The following is an 18,143-nucleotide window of genomic DNA, read 5'->3' on the forward strand; positions in this document are numbered from 1 at the left end:
AAGGCCACAATTTTCGGAACAGAAATTGGAAAATTTTTCTTTTAAGACAATTTTCTTAAAAATACATGGACTTTCAGTTACTACGGTCTCTCTAATTCACTTTTTAATAGGTTACGGATACTTCTGAAGCTACAACTACTCTTTCTGCTCTCTCTAGGGAGTAACGATGTAGCCTACAATAACATCTTTCATATTAGACAAGCAAAATCCTTTCCAGGAATCACCAATTGAAAAAAAAGAAAAGAAAAGAAGGAAAAAAAACCACTCACTCACAGCTTCTAGTAAAGAATTTTAGAGACCAAAATATAATTTTACAGACCACTGGGACCTTTGTTTTGATTTTAAGGACTTTGCGACAGCCTTGAAAGAACTTTTTTCTGATTTTCTGTTTAAGTTTTTAAGATTGTTTAGTAGTTGGAATCCTGTTTCTTGACGTAATTCAAAGCTTTCATATCTGCTGTTTCATAATATTTTTTCAAGGTTTTTAAGAGGAAATCTTCATCAAAATATTTTCCGTTTTTCTAGAAGAATCTTCTTAACCAGTTCAGTGGCTGGATCCTCCTCGGTTTGGCGTCATTGTTGTTTTTCACTTGTGACGGAATTGTCCCACTCCTCCGCTACTTAGGACTTTTGAATCAGTAAGGACTTATATCAGATGAAGCAAATAATTTCGTTTTGCTTTACTTTTAAGTGCGTTACAATAAAATTTATAGATGGCTTCATTACGAAGATACTACTGGACGATAATTACAGCCAAACAATCCAATAATCTTGCTATATCTTTAGTCACTGACACCAAATTAACTTTCAAAATGACATAACGAGAAGTCCACTAGAAAGTGGTCTATGGGCTTTGGAAAAGTCATTTCACCTCCTTATTTTCTGATGAGGCACAACATTTCGAAATATACTTTTGGGTCATTCTGCAAAGTTTAGATCATGCTATAAACTTTATCCCGGCATGTACTCAGCACATTTTCGCCGTCTAAAAACAGGCAAAGCATCAGGTTCTGATAGCCTCCAACCAAAACATCTGATCTACAAGACAATAAAATTGCTAGATCATCTTGCTGTCTTATTCCAGGGCTGTATCATCTAGAAGCCTATAACTGATGTGCTATGTGAAGGTCTAGTAGCGTGTATTCCTAAGAAAAATAAAGACTTAAATTCGTGCAAAATATACAGGACGATAGCCATTTGTTTGACGATTGGAAAGCTGCTCGAGAAACTTATTATAATGAAATTAGTGTAAAATTTCCTCACAATAATAACCAATTTGGGTTTCAGGACAGACTAGGGGCACAAAATGCCCTTGAAACTTTTCTAGCGATACTTGAAAGGCATAAAAAGTCAATATGTAGACTCTGCGTTTGTGCCATTGACATTTAACAGCTTTTAAACCCTTTCTTCACTCCTAAGCGATTCTGTCTCTCTTTAGAAGTGAGGTTTATCCGTTTGTGTGTACCTGCCTATGGAAGTGGTATCAGAAGACCTCAATCTGAATACATTTCCAAGGTTCTGTTAGTAGTCGTATTCGTGTGTGCCGAGGTGTTAAGCAAGGATCTGATCTAGGTCCTGCGATATTTAATAATGCTATCAGAGTTGTTACTTGACAGATTCCAAAATACTTGTTTCAATCATATATCGATGCATGTCACTTGTCGTATGCCAAAGATATTCTCATTTTAGATAATAATTTTGGTACACACCAAACATCGTTGATATTATTTGTTCTGGACTGAATGAAATCGGTATCTTAGCTGTCAATCCTAAAACAGTTTCTTGTATTTGCACCAAACACCGCCTCCACTGATACAATCCAAGTTGGTCCAGCTACAATCTGATCTTCCAATTCACTTAGGTATTTAGGCCTTCCATTTGGAACATCGACTATATCCACAAGGGAGCAAATAATTGATTTCTTGAAGGAAAAACTAAGAAGATCTTATAGGCTACTCGCCATTATAAAGGGCCGATTCGATAAGAGAACCCCTGGTCGGCTGTACAACGTGTTTTTCGTATAACATGTGTTGTTTTTGACACCCTTATGGAAACTTTTCTCCGCCTCTGACAAAAAGTAGATTCAATCGCTATTCTTCAGGTTCTGCAAGTATTTTCTCATTACCCCTATTTGGGCCCGTAATAGCTATATTTCCCAATGGTACTGTGTTTTGGATATTTGCCAAATGATGGATGAACTGTTATGTAGGTTTGCTGGGCGCTAAAACAGAATCGTGTATTTTCTATCTATATGTCTCCACTTATATTTTATATTATATGTTTATGTATATATCGATTTCTTTCTTATATTATATATTTCCACTTGACATGTCTGCTTTCAAGTCCCAAGTGTCGTAAGTTGTAAAGTTTCATAGTATTGTCCCATATTGAGTGAGTGCTTAAAACTTAAAGTTGTTAGTAACTGTGCTTAATTTTGTCAGTGTCCCTTTTCGCTCTTCTTGTCAGTGTCCCTTTTCGCTCTTCGCCACTCTATCCCCCTCATTTTCCCTCTTCTTTTTTCATACTCCTCTCAGTGCGTTATTGTTACACACTTGTGATGACCAATAGATATCCCATCCGATTCCATCGCTTTCTCATTAGTAAGTTTCCCTATAATATGATCTTTTTCTAGAAACGAGAACTGCCTTATTTGACCAGCCGAAGATACAATAAATCCATCAAAACTAATACCCACCAGCGAAAAAGATATCTCTTGATTTTCACCTACACAGGCCACAAACCTCTGGATGTCCAAGAATTTATCCAAGTTTTCTACCAGGATCTGATTGATTTTACAAAATGTATTTTATTTCCTCATAAAAGCCCTCTATTTTAGCAACAACTATAGGGCTAGCAAACGTCACACATGATTCTGAAGGTTAGAATAATTAACAGTAATAATTCCTAAAACCAATAACCTACCTTTGATTTTGAGCCCTTTCTGTAGTTGGTAGGTTGCTCTACTTTTTCTAATAGTTTCATAAATCTTCTTCACTTGATCAAAACCACTTTCAAGCTCAGGATCGTCCCATGTATACTGAAACGAATAAATTCATTAAAGACATTCAGGAGCAAAAGACATAATTACCAGCAATAAAATACTACTAACTGTTCACAATTCTTTGAATTGAATGTTATAAGTTTGTTGAAAAAGTATTCAACCTTTATTCATTAAAAAAAAACCTAAATCAGATACAACGTTCTGACACTGATTCCCCTTGAAGTAGCCCCCTTGAGCTACCACATACTTCACGCAACAGTTCAACCACTTTCGGAAGCAGCGCTAGAACACCTCTTTTGAGATGGCATACAGCTGGTCCGTCGAATTGCGCATGATGTACTCGCTGGACAGAAATATGGTCCCTTTCATTGGCATTTTCAGCTTGGGGAAAAGCCCCAAGCTGAGTAAGGCAGTGTGTCGGCAGAGTAAGGAGCATGATGAAGCAAAAGTGTGATCTGTCTCGTGTGTCTAGGAAACTTTGTAAAGACTGGGAAGGAGCGTTGTAATGATGGATCCGTCAATTGCCCGCTACCCACAGGTCCGGTCGTTTGCGTCTGAAAGTTTCACAAAGAAGACTCATTACCTCTTGATAGTATCCCTTGATGATGGTTGTGCCCTGTACTCGCAATAAACCACGTCACTAGAGTCAAAGAAGACGGCAAAAATGACTTTGACATTGCTCCAGACCTGTCATGACTTTTTTGGCCTCTGTATGTCTGCCAATTTTTTTTTAGGGTCGAACCCATAAATCATGGTCTTATTGCCAGTGATCACTCTGTTGATGAAATTGAGATCACTCTTCACAGTCCCTAAAATGCCCTGTGCAACCTCCATATGGAGTTGCTTCTACTCGATGTTTAGTAGCTTTGGTAAGAACTTCACTAAAATTCTGCTGAGGCCCAAATCCTGTTTCGCCAGGATCCTCTTTCTGTCAATAATAATCTGATTTCTGGATGTCAAGGGCCTACCAAAACGTCCTTTTGGAAAGTAGCATAAACAAGAACAAAAAAGGAACTAATTTGAATTATTGGATCTATTTTTTTCTAATCTAACCGCTAATATTACTTTTCTAACTCCTTCTCTAATAACCCCTCCTCTGATTTTCATTTATGAAAAGCATCATCATGCCTCTATAATTCCAAACTCACTCTTATCACCTTTCTTTTAAAGGAGTTACAAAATTCCTCTTAAATGAGAGTTTACCTTTATATGGTTACCCGAAATCAATCACAAACTGTTAAGAATCGATAAGAAATCCCAGGGGTAGGATTTTCACCTCCATCCCTTAATCGATATGCGTTCAAATGAATTGAAGGCCCTTAAACTGACAAATCATGACACTGACAAAAAATGGAAAGATGATTTACCTCAGATTCTTCAGGATAAGGAGTGACGCACAGAGAAGGAGGGTCCGATGTATCTCTTCGTGGTAGCCTTTGGTAAAGCTCTTCGCTAACGTATGGCATAAAAGGTGCTATAAGCCTAAAGCCAACATCTAAGCAGGTATATAACACTTGGCAAGATACTTTTGCAGCATCCGAGATCAATTTTCCCTGAAAATTGAAGTAAATTTCAGGTTAGGCTTCGACAACATTCATAGCAAATTTAAAATAAAACGGAATGATAATATATGTTTTCTTATATTCTTCCTTTCGATATAGCCTTCGTTTTGATGCATTTTAATTTAAAAAAGAAAAATCTTTTTGCCACACTGCTTTTTAGTGAGATAATTCGTCCTCGAAGCATTAGAAAATGTCAAAGTTAAGCGCACCGACCATAAAACAGAGAGGACTCCAAACCCTTTCATATACAGGAGGATTTATGCATGTTTTGGATTTTAATGATGACCCTAACTTTCATTCGATAGGCTTTCCTTGTTTTTAATACCAAATTCAGGGTTACCGCAAATATGAAGGTGGCTACCGTCTCTCCCCAAAACCCTACTTTATACACAATAGCCTACCTTTTTTACAATGAACTTCAAGAATGAGTACTCTTTCAGCTATATTTTCATTTCAAAATAAAATAGAACTTTTGAAAAAAGCAAGAGGCTATCGCCGCAATCAAATCCACACCTAATTCATATTACAAAAATAAGAATTTAAACACGAAGGTCTCCTGCTAAATAACACCCTTTCCACAGTAGCAGAGAAACTTTCAGCCCCTCATTACCCGTGTTTCACGTTCAATCCAAATATATTCTTCCAAATCAAGGGAGATTAGGCACTACATCCTCTTTTCTCCATATTAACCTGTAGCTCACGACGATTCGGAAAACATAACAACGAAATATTCTCATGCACCACAAACTCATATAACGACTTCTTTCTCCGAGATATGAATGAATTTTAAAACTGATCAGCTTATTTAGATTGACCCTGTAATAATGATACTTTTTGGTGTAGATTGTATACACATTTAGGGACAAATACACTTAGACAACCAGGGAATTAAAATAGCTATTTGGGAACTTCAAATCAATTGGCTATTCCATATTCTATGCTCGATTACATTTTTGTCAAAATCGTGGTTTTCTGTCACAAAAGGACAAAATCAGCACCTCGCTCAGAAATTACTTAAATAAGGATATTAGAAATGTTCAATTTTCGTTCGGTTAAAGCCTTCTACCTATACATTACGACCATAGATTCCATATAAACACTTTCCGAAAAAAAGAAACAAACAAACTAAGACCATCCATAATCTCCATGACCATCATTATTATAAAAAAAAACGAACAAAAGTTCGTATTTTATAGATAGGAAGGTGAAACCTCTAATCTAGAGTTCCTAGACCGCGGGGCATTGAGGAGGGGACAGCCCCTTTCATATACGGAGTAATTCCTGTTCATTTTAAGTTTTAATGTCGCCCCTTACTTTCAGTTAAAAAAACTTGTTTTTTTTTTATTTTACACATTAAGGGTAAGCTTAAAATATAACAGTTGTTAAGAGGTATTTCGAAGTCTTTTTTTTTTGTTAGAAGCCTAATGTTCCAATAAAAAAAAGTATTGTAAGCTCTAATTGAAACGCAGAAGACAGAATCTAACCGTCTAAAATCAAAACAGATTGGCAACCAAGCTTGAATTTTGAGCCTATTATATCTTGAAGTTACCCAGTTGGATGCACGTCAATGGTATTCAATGTCTTTTGGACAAGAGAAAAAAAGAAGAGAAATCCAGCGATTCTGGTTTACTCCAACGTTAAAAAGTAGGGCCACAGGACCAACCACAAATAATGAATCTAACTCGTGACGATATTTACATAATGTGATAAGCTAGCATAAAACCAAAACAGATGGAAATGAGCACCGCAAATAAAGAATAAAATTGAAAAATAAACCTGAAATAAGGGTTTAAGGCACTCAATATAGACATCAGAAAGCTCTTCCTGGAAAAATACTTGAATGCTCTTTGTTGCTAGTGAGAAATCGTATTTTTCAAACCCTTCGTTGCACAGACGTACGACATTTGAAATACGACTGAGAATCCATCTGTCTTTAAAAGATAAGTGGCTTGGTTTCTGGAAAAGAAAAAGCACATTCAAGTCGCATTTGCTCTTTGCCGTTTCAGAATGAAAGCTTCCATTTACTTCTTTTCGAAGGATAAATATTGTTCTATCCTAGCATTGACCATTTCCCTCGATCAATTTTGACTGCTGGTTAAAACCCATCAAAATAGGAGTGTTATTTAAAATAACTTTGTTTTAATAATAATTAAAATTTATTTTGTTGCGTATTCCGTCGTTATTCTTGCTCTACTGGACATGATCTACAATTGATAGAACGACACACACTAGGTGCTTGATAATGACAAAATTTGTCCAGAATACCACTTTATTCTACCTATGATCAGCTCCTCAACTTTTTCATCGTTTTAAATTTGGCTTTTAGGATTTATTTTCAAATTTTCTTAGAACATTTCATTAATTTTTATGTTTTCCAATTTTTTCCATACGTTACAGTTTTTAAAGAACTGGAGTCATTTGAAAATAGTAAGTAGGTTACCCGGTGGTGCGTGGGTCATAAGTTGCTTCTGCTTTATATTATTGTCCTAGGCTAATTTTAATGAACTACGTAGGAAATGGTCTTCGGAATAAACATACTTTTATTATTCTTTTGAGGATTGCGCTTTCAACACAAAAATCCAGAACATTCAATACTTGTGAAAACTTTGAGTGGTTGCAAGCTAACTTGTAGCATACTTTGTCAATACTGTGAATACTTGGTCATCTCAAGATGCTTCATACAGACAATTATAACCAGAATTACCAAGAAAAAAAAACATACAACCGGACTATTAATCCAAGAACAAATCTTACGATATTCATAGTATTCTATTAAGGTTCATTCTTGAACAAAGCAAACAACCTAATAAATGATAACTTTTCTCAAAAACTAGCGTCCTTAACGACAACAAAAAATTTATATTGAAACACGAGTAATTTTTTAGTTAGTTTCTATTGTTCTTTTCAATAAAGTTACTTTATTAAAATGTTTAATTTATGGGAAATGGAATTAAGTTATTACCTCTAAATATGTACCATAAAGAGTTGTCAAGAGCTTGGCTTATGTAAACATTACAATTACGGTCCAAAAAGTTCTTGTAATGTCTACTCGATTTATAAAAAAGACTTTTGATGTCACCTCAATTTGTTTTTTCTTTTGCGTCGATAAGATTAATTTGTTAATTGAGATAAGATTAATAATAATAAATAAAGCGATATAATGGGATAAGATTATATAATGCGATAAGATTAATGCGTTGATAAGATTAATATCATTAAAATTCATCTAAATTCAGCGAGATTCATACAAATTCATTTAAGAAATGTCTTCTGAACGACCCAAATTATAAATTATAGAGATCACCGCGTACGTCTTTAGAAGAAACATTTTTAAATTCTCCAATTGCATTTTTCCTGTTCTACAGCACGAAGAACTGATATTTCGTCATCTCCCAATTAAGTTCTGGGTTAATCTTGTTAAATAAAAGTAAATTACAATTTAGTTTATTACCAGCTGAAAGAACTGTCATGTGCAGAGAAATTCCCAAACACCTCCACTGAACTTTATTATTGACCACAGTGACACAGAATACATGCAAATGTTACAGACAAAATTGCCAAGAGTTTGGCTCAAGAGTGTCAAAATTCCGGACCAAAAAGTGGTTTCGTTATAAATAAAATCGGTAAAAAGATTTCAGACAAGCATAGAAGAAAAACTCGTTTGAAGACGCCTTCTTAATGTTTCCTTGTGCGTTGATACGAAGCGCCTAAGTACGAGCTGAAGTTTACTTTCCACAGTTCAATAAAAGCCTTCGTTTAAGTTTGTTCATTAAACCATATCTTCAAAAATTTCGTTAAAAGCTGACGAATTTTCAACTTCATCCCGCACTAATACAACTTGCCAACTTCATTTTCATTGTTCTCAGTTACAAGAAATCATCATTAATAATGCAAATTACAGATTAGTTGCCATATTATTCAATCAATTATATGACTAGAAACTAGAATTTAAATTTGCCAACAAAGATCGATCTGACCCTGACCGTCACTGACTACATTTAACATCTAGATTTTGAGTTCGAACCATTACTATGTCTCCAATGCCAGGTAAATTGATGGAGCTACATTAGATTGATAATTGCGTGTGTTCTGCACCTGATAAGCAGTTTGGATTCAAAACGGATCTTAGTGGTGAATATGTCCATCCGATCTTTGCAAATATATTAACTGATACATTCTATATCTTACTTCCACTATATCTTATTGATTCTGATATGAAAAGGGCATTCAATTCTGCTATACACCCAAAAATGCTTGACTCAGTCCAGCAGTGAAGTTTAGATAGACCCTTCCGTATCACTTATGGACCGCTTCGTGTTAGGCAGAAATTGCTTCACTTAATGGATCACTTATCAGAATAGAAATTATTCTGGTGAAAAAGGATATTACATCCTTTACAATAAAAGTGATATATCTGCTGAGAAGCAAGTCATGACAAGGTTTATTTTCCATTGTCTGAACTTTAATTGTACACTGTTTTGTCTATCTTTTCTAGTAAGACTACAATGTTCTCTATTTTTTTCCTCTTTCTTATTTTTGGACTCGCAATTTTGAAAACAACCATAAATATGGAATATCTGACCCAAGTATCACCGCTTCGGAAATGTCAATCCCATAATACCGAGTTAAATTGAGATTCTACAAAGCCTTCAATTTTTGTTTTCGACATGTTTCCATGTCCCAACTACCCATTACTCTCCTGCCACGCTTTAACATTGCATTTCGCAATTTAATTTAATGCATGTTAGACCGTCACTCAATCAAATTAAATTTGAGGGATATGAGGAAAGAAAAAAAATTGACAAAGCATCCACTCTTTCATTACTACAGGCTTGTTAAGGATCAAAAGCAGTTCGAAATATTATGGAGGCTTAATGGGATGAGCCTATTCTATACATTAAATTTTCTTAACAAAATTAGTTTTTTAACTCTTTTTTCTTTTATTCTTACTAAAATTTTACCTTTGTCCCGACAAAAAGAGACTAAATTTGAAGTCAAAATTTCAACTGCAAAATTCAGCATTGAACATGATGCCACCTCTTGAGCGAAATCTCAGGCATAATAAATCGCAGTTTTAATAGAATGAACCAAAAGAAAAGTCTCATTAATAAAGAGTGTCAATTTCCGCTATATAAGTTCCGCAATTGGCAAACCTGACGCAAACAGCCGTTTTTTCTTCCTTTCTGGGTGGGGTACGGATGGAAAAAGCAAGTAAGAACCTTCCTCAACACCATTTAAAACAAACAAAATCTCTGTTCAAAGTCGATGATTACAACAGTAACTGTTTTATCAAAACTCAAGTGTTTATCGTAAAAGTTGAACATGAAACGAAGTTTAAACACTGAAATAAATCCGTAAACAAAACTAAACATATTTGGGCAATTTAAAGACCAATACAATTAATTCTATTTTCTAGGTAGTTTTCTAATATACTTGTCTTAGTTGCTTATTTGCTAAGTAAATTTAGCAACTGAATAACTCATTCACTGACAGCTAATCCAACAAGCAAAAAGCTTGAATAATCTTTAGATATTTTTTGTTTTAAATCTGCGCAAACAAATGCAAAACAGAGCATAAAGTTACTATCATGCAAGTAATCACAAGCAGCTGAAAATCTGACCTCTGCTGAAGTCCAACTTGGAATAATATTCATATGACTATTTATATGACTCTCCCATCTAGCCAAATGAGGATAATTACTGCTTTTTGACTTAGAAGAGACAAGCTTGACCAATCGAAAATCTTCGTTTGATATTTCCCAACCGTTAACATAGCTACGATTCATAAAAAATTCGTTGAGCGCACACAGAGCGTCTGCACTAGGGTCCGAAACGATACGATGATCTTTCAAGAAACTTTGGACAGAATCTCGGTTTCCCTAATAAAATAAACATATCAATAAACATACGGACAGTAATGCTTACTTTAAAACAAAAACAAAGATGGAAAAATACCAATAATATTACCTATATAACTTGTATTTGTGGGATGTCGCCGAGCTAAACCATTTTTGAGGGGTCAATATGACTGAAATCATACTAGAATGCACTTACGGAAAAACTTTATACATGACCAGGCGATGAAGTAACGCTAAAACCTGAACATTTTTCCACCATATGATTTTTAAATCAACTTAAAAACTAGCAGTGCTTCTTCGTTTTTATTTTCTTTTGTATTTGTTTTTATGAACTTAATGAATTCAGTTTCTGACCAGATCATTAACAAAATTAGTTTTCTCCATTCACGATGTGCAATCGGGATAGCACTTTCTTTTCAACTTAATATAAAAATATTCAGAGGTGCCTGAATTTTGTTATAACTTTAGAGATAAATCTTAATAAATTCATCTAGTCACTATCTCCACATAAAATTATTATGCCTATCTTCTACAGGGGATAGGGGAGGTTTACATATAGGGTTAAGCTACTAGCTTCTATGGCCTTTCAAAAGACAACGCAGCAGTTTAGGGAATTAAGCAGTAAAACTACCCAATAACTATGCATCTTTTATTGACTCAATACTAACGGTATATATTTCTCAGAAGAGTATGATAATTGTGTTTTTTTTTTTTTTTTTTGTTTTTTTGTTTTTTTTTTTTAAGAAGAAGCATTGTCGAGACAAATGTACAAAAATATTAATTTAATTTCAGGCTTAATCCTAGCCCAGCATTTTTCATTCATTCGTCAAAGTGAAAATAATGGCGCTTCGTCAACAGGATTTCCTTACGGACAGGGAAGTGACGTACTTTCAATTTCAGCCCAATATTTTTTCGGTTCTTTTTGTCCAAGTAACCTATGTATGAAAAAAGGGTGTTTTGTTTAATTTCACTCCCTTGACAATCTGACCTTGCAATTTTTATTTCAAAATTAAGCTGTACCTCAACATGATTAAAAATCATGTCAAATTTGAATAAAAAAATATACAGTCAAATTTGAAAAAATGAACTAAAAATGTTTATACATAACAGTAAGAATTATTATTTTAATGGTAAATATAACGATCAACATGTCCACCATTTCAAAAAAGTTCTATTTTGTAGGTTGCCCATTGAATTCTCTTGGGCAAAGCTGTAAGAAGGAGTGAGAAGCTCAATTCCAAAGTGCTAGAATGGAGTAAAAACTGCTGATATTTATAGAATATGGGATACAAAAAGAAAATAACATACCAGACTAGATAGTGGTTCCGGTTTGAAAGACTCATACTCGTCCAAATACTTCATGGCAAACTTGGTCAGGTTCCATAATTTATTGCAAAACTTCCTCTTCGCATGCACACGTTGTACATCTAAGTTCATGTCTCTTCCTAAAAAAAAAACCAAACAAACACAATGAACTGGTGTTTTGTCATCAAGAGTGTTTTGTCCTTTTTTTTAATTTTTAAATTAGCAATTCATTGCAAGTGAATTATCAGAGGTGACCAACTCTCTTATGTTGCTCTAATAAAGAGCCGAATGCCTCTCATGTCTTTTCCCTCCCATTCCATATGGAAGGTGCGATTGTAGAAACATAGGATGGGGCTAATTCGATTAGAAACTGAAAGCTCTAGTGCCCTATTTACTATTCGAAAGTGACTGGAGGTTTTCTAGAGGAAAAAGGGAACATGCTTGATCCTGGGTGTTTGGTTATATCAAAACTTTCGGGGATCGTCTCTAGGGCCAGCAGGAACACATATTTTTTGGGAGGAGAGAGATGATAGGGGGCACGGCGATAGGAAAACAAAATTGTTGTTCCTGATCAATGTAAAACTTACAGCCAATAGTTCCTCGGTAAACAGGAGCCTAAATCCCAAATAAAAGAGAATTATTAATGGACATAGGTCCCTTGAAATAAATAAGTAAATGAACAACATATTTTCCACAATTGCCACCGAGCTTCTATCCCTAGACTATGGAAATCTCAAAACAGAAGAAAAAATTGAAAAGAAAATTGGTTACCCCAGCAAATGGCACCCTACAGAGGGCCGAAGCGCTTTTTCCCTCAGTGAGGCTTGAAATTGCCCCCGAAAGGCCACTATGCAGCAAAAAATATTGATAGAAAAGCTCGGGTTTGCCTTAAAAATGGGTCAAAAACTTCTTTTCTGAAAGGTTTGAAACTTAAAGCCACAATTCCATGAACCAAAAGGACCCTAATATACCGTTTAATTTGGGGTGAGCACTTCCAAAAACGGGGTCCCAAAAAGTAAAAAACTTATCCCCAATCGGTTTCCAACTTAAAAATTATATTCTTAGCTCCTTGACTAACAAAAAGCCCAATGTACAAGAAATCCCTGAAACAAGGAAATCTTGTTTCATCTTAAACACGGCCAAAAAAGAACCAGCATTTCTTTTTTTGCCGACTTGAAACTTAAAACAGTAAGAGATTCGATTGAATTAAAAGAGATTGCATAAAAAATTTGATTATCACCGTTGTTTCGCTTGAAAATTTCAGGGCGTGTAGACAGACGCATTGGATATCAATTAAGGCAATAATTTAGGACACAAGTCTCCTTGCATAGATTCGTAACCTCCATTTCAAGATTTTTATCTTCAAGACGAAAAAACGAAATTATTCTTTATAAAAGACCTTGACATGTATTTTTTTTAAACGAACAATTTCATCAAAAATGGAACAGAAAAGGTATTTTAAAACAAAATTGCGGATTGAGATAAGTGTATATTCCAGGATGTCTACAGGATGGCTCCAGCCCTATAAATACCAAAAATCAGACAGGTTAATGATACGTGAAATAATAATACATGGAAGACGCATAGCTCATTAATAAGTGCTTTCAGTTTTGCTGCATTCCATGGAAATTTATAGGAATAAAATCCAACAATATTTTTACAGTAAAAGCAATATAAAAAAATTATTATTCAAGACCACAAATGATAGATAATTTGATTGAATACTGAAATTTTGCGAAAATTTCCAAAATCAATTTACGTTTTGCTAAGGCATCTATTCATCAATGTGATTATTTGATGTGTTATTTGATGTAATAATTGATGTGATTATTCATTTTAATTTTTCTTTGTTTTAGGTCTTTTCGGGTTTTACTATTACTTCAATGTAATTTCTATTACCTATATTTTTTAACTATTTGATAAATTGATTTCTACTCATTTTAGGCTTTAATATGGCTCTTTAATTTTCTTTGATTTTTTTTTTGTTGAGAAACGTTTTTCTAAACTAAATGATGGAAATTTGAAGATATTCGTCGACAAATTTCCAAATAGATACTTCAGAGCTAAAAATGGACGAAATTAACCTTTTCAAATTACAAAACAATTTAAGCCAATAATAGCAAAAGAGATAAAAAATACTTGTGACCTTTATTTACTGTCCCTCCCCATAATCATAAATATAGAAAGGGTAAGAATAACAATAAATAAAATGCATAAACAACAAGAAAAACAACATAGAAATTTGAAAAATACAAAACCTAATTAAAAGACTAACATGATTTTCGATGAAAGTATATGGAAACACCTATAATATCTGATTTTCCTGTAGTTTAATAATAAACAGTTTATTATATAAGTACTTGTTTTATCCATTTATTACTGTCCAAAATTGATTCAGTAAATCTGTGATATGCTACAAACTAAAACATAACAATACATACATAATATTTATTAAAGCGAGCTTATTTGAAAAAAAAACCAGAAAATCTAACAGATTTTAAATACCTAATAGACTAAAGCGAATGGTCTTGGCATTTAAATTAATTAACGTTTATTTTCGACGAATAACCGATCTCCCAGGAAGTAATCTGACCAAACCCACTCTAGGCATTCCTATTTAAGTTTTAGTGCTGTAATTTATGGTTCATTTCTAAATTTAGGGAGAAATAAGGATTTTCCATAAATAAGGGTTAGTACCCAGAAAAGACGAAAATTATTTTGCTATCAAGCACTACATAATCTTTTTAGGGGCTAATTTGACCAAACGCATATTCAAAAAGCAATTAAGTGTTCTCCAAAGTGAAGCACATAAGTGAACACCGAAAAATTGAGGACATTTTTTTTTCTACCATAGAGTACTTGCATTAAAATCAAATCGGTAACGAATCTTGGTCCTTTTTTTTTTTCTCTACTGTTTCTTTTATGAAGTTGGTCAATTTGGCCTCTGTTTTATTCAACAGACCTTGTTGTGTATAATCACATAATGTGAAACGAAGAGCATCAGTTCCACATTCTGGGATTCCCTCCGGGTACTCCTCCCTTTGACCTTTTTTGGCCTTTTCAATTTCTCTTGGATGTAAGTTGCTATCCTCCAACATTGAATGTAATTTCTAAAAAAAGAAGAAATTTAGTTCCTTTAATAACTTGTTTTTAAACTCTTATTGTTAAGCATGAAAATTTTCAATCTACCTTTTAAATTATAACCTCTTATACCTATTATAATTATAAATTTTCAATCTATCTACAAATTCTCTTTCCTTCTTTTGTTTCATAGTTCTACTAAAGATTATTAATTTGACATTCAATCCATGATTTGGCTTTGTCAGTGTTTTAGCAGAAACAAAATCTTTAGGACTTTATGATCTTTAGGCTATATGAAATAAAACAAGCAAGCTAGTGATCCATTTAAAATTTAAATGTATCCCCGTGTTTGATAAGTGACACAAGATCACAGCATTTCGGTACACCACAATTGCGTAGCATAAATACAAGGTCATTTATATTGATAAATAATAATTATTTGATAAACGTTCATTTTACGAGCCTACTCAGCCACACATTTGGAACTTATCAGATTAACGAGAGAAACTACTAGTCGGGTAAATAAGTGGCAAATAATTGATGATCTCGGAATCCTACTATTAAAAGCGCCAAAAGAGTGTAAAAATAAGCATCAGAGGCAGCACTACAGCGTTGCCTATAGTAAAGGCTTTATGGCTCCAATGTTTTACTATTTATTTTTTATTTTTACCCAGAGGCACTTCATATGAGGTCATTGTATTAACTTCAAAGGGGGCTTATTCAATTAGGAATAGAGAGTTCTGGTGCCCTTTTTAAGAGCCAAAAGTGATCAGAGGGCAACTAGTCCTCTCACGCCCTTTTTTCACCAAACACATCCTATGAAAGCTTTGAAGTAGTGATTTTTTAAAAAATAGTTTATAGATCATTTGACAAAAAACACAGGGTCGACACAGTCCCCCCAAGGGACAAGGGGCAAGCCTTGTAAGATATGCCTTGAGGACAAATATGGCCCTTATAGAAGGGATGCTTTTATAAACTTCACAGAGAGCTCATTTGATTTGAAATTAAAAGTTCTAGTTTACTTTTCAGAGTCAAAAGAGATCGTAGGCCGACCAGACCCCCGCCCTCTTTTTCCCATATGCATAAGATGAAAATCTTGAGATCGACATTTTGTTAAAAACAGCTCTAAGGTCAGATAGCAAAACTCTGATGTTGACACAAACACCCAGGGCCCGAGGGCAAGCGGTATAAGTTGTATCCTGGTGGCATGTAGGGTTCTTATGGAAGGAATGCTCGTATAAACTTCAGAGAGGGCTCATTTGATTGGAAATTGAAAGTAACTCCGGGGTTCGCCACAAACTCCCAGGGCACAAAAACAACCGTTGTAAGTTACGCACCGGGGACAAATATGGTCCTTATAGAAGGGATACTCATATAAAATTCAGAAAGAGCTCAATTGATTGGAAATTACAAGTTCTAGTTCAATTTTTCAGAGTCCCGCCCTTTTTCCCCAAAAAACTTCGACGTCGACACAACTGCCCAGGGCCCGGGGGGCAAGCGTTATAAATTGTGCCCTGGTGACATGTAAGGTTCTTATTGAAGGGATAAACGTATAAACTTCAAAGAGGGTTTATTTGATTATAAATTGAAAGTTCTAGTTCACTTTTCAGAGTCAAAAGAGTCCCGCCATTTTTTTTTAACAAATGCATCAGATAAAATCTTAAGATATATATTTTTTCTTAAAAATAGTTCGAATTTCAGATAACAAAATGTTATCTGAATGTCGATGTCGACAAAGCCGCCCAAGGCCAGAGGGCAGGCGTTGTAAGTTATGCACTGGGGGCATATAAGGTTCTTATGCGAGAGATGCTCGTATGAACTTCATAGAGGACACATCTGATTGGAAATTGAAAGTTCCTAGTTCACTTTTTAGAGTCAAAGTGATCAGAGGGTAGCTAGCCCCCTTCACGCCCTTTTTTTACCCAAATACATCCAAAAAATTTTAAGATAGCCATTTTGTTGAAAATAGTTCAAAGATCATATAGCAAAAACTCATGGGTCGACATAACGACCCAGGGTTCGGGGGCAGGCGTTGTAAGTTATGCCCTTGTGGCAAATATGGTTCTAATAGAAGGGATGCTCGCATGAACTTAAGAGATAGTTCATTTGATTAGAAAGTAAATGTTCTAATTCACTTTTCGAGAGTCAAAAGAGATCGAAGGGCAACTAGCCCCCTCTATGCCCATTTTCCCCCCACTGCCTCAGATAAAATTTTGAGATATCCATTTCGTTAAATATATTTCAAGGTCAGACAACAAAACTCCGATGTCGACACCCCCCTCAGGGCCTGGGGGCAGGCGTTGTAAGTTAATATAAGGTTCTTATGGAAGGGATGGTCGTATAAACTTCAGAGAGGGCTCATTTAATTGGAAATTGAAAGTTCTAGTTCACTTTTTAAAAGTCAAAAGTGATCAGAAGACAGCTAGTACCCCCGCACTTTTTCTCAAATGCATCAGATATAAACTTTAATATAGACATTTTATTAAAAAATAGTTCAAGTCAGATAACAAAAACTCCGGTGTCGACACAGCCCCTAGGGATGGGGGCAGGCGTTGTAAGTAATGCCCTGAGGGCATACATGGTTTTTATGGAGGGGATGCACGTATAAACTTCAGAGAAGGTTCCTTTGATTGGAAATTGAAAGTCGTAGTTCACTTTTTCAGAGTCAATAGTGATTGGAGAACAGCTAGACTCTACCTCCACGGCTTTTTCCCTCCAAATGCATCAGATAAAAAATTAGAGATAGCCATTTTGTTAAAAGTAGTTCAAAGGTGAGATAAGAAAATTTCCTGTGTCGACAAAACTTCCCATGGCACATGGTCAGACGATGTAAGTTATGCCGTGGGGGTACATATGGTTCATATGAAAGGGATGCTAGTTAAAAACTTCAGAAAGGGCTCGTTTTTTGGGAAGTGAAAGTTCTAGTTTACTTTTAAAGAGCCAAAAAAGATCGAAGGGGAACTAGCCCCCCCCCCTCCACGCCCTTTTTCCCAAGTGCATGAGATAAAAATTTTTAGACAGCTATTTTGTTAAAAATAGTTAAAAGGGTAGATAACAAAAACCCTGGTGCCGACACAAGCCCCCAGGCCCCGGGGGCAGGCGTTGAAAGTTACGCCCCGGGGGATATATGGTTCTTATGGTAGGGATGCTCGTATAAATTTTAGAGAGGACTAATTTGTTTGGAAAGTGAAAGATTAAGAGTCAAAAAAGATTGAAGGAAAACTAGCCCCCCCCCCAACACGCACACATAATTTTTCACCAAATGCATCATATAAATATTTTGAGATAGCCATTTTGTTAAAAAACAGTTCAAAGGTCAAATAATAAAAACTGTTTT

General features: G+C 34.9%; 1 protein-coding gene across 8 annotated transcripts in view; it reads right to left on the reverse strand.

Moving 5' to 3' along the window:
* The window catches only part of LOC136034619 (valine--tRNA ligase-like), a 79,068-nt gene that overhangs the window by 10,815 nt on the left and 50,110 nt on the right, over positions 1-18,143 (reverse strand). For 4 of the 8 annotated variants that reach the window (XM_065715906.1, XM_065715907.1, XM_065715908.1 and 1 more), the window contains 6 exons: positions 14,688-14,835; positions 11,729-11,865; positions 10,184-10,441; positions 6,340-6,519; positions 4,369-4,554; positions 2,923-3,037 (listed from right to left, as the gene is read on the reverse strand). In XM_065715906.1, the coding sequence (XP_065571978.1) occupies positions 2,923-3,037; positions 4,369-4,554; positions 6,340-6,519; positions 10,184-10,441; positions 11,729-11,865; positions 14,688-14,835 (1,024 nt within the window). The remainder of the gene's footprint in view (positions 1-2,922; positions 3,038-4,368; positions 4,555-6,339; positions 6,520-10,183; positions 10,442-11,728; positions 11,866-14,687; positions 14,836-18,143) is intronic. The other 4 variants (XM_065715910.1, XM_065715911.1, XM_065715913.1 and 1 more) reach the window with 1 other exon arrangement.

This window comes from Artemia franciscana, chromosome 13 (genome assembly GCF_032884065.1).
Source record: "Artemia franciscana chromosome 13, ASM3288406v1, whole genome shotgun sequence".
NCBI lineage: Eukaryota > Metazoa > Arthropoda > Branchiopoda > Anostraca > Artemiidae > Artemia > Artemia franciscana.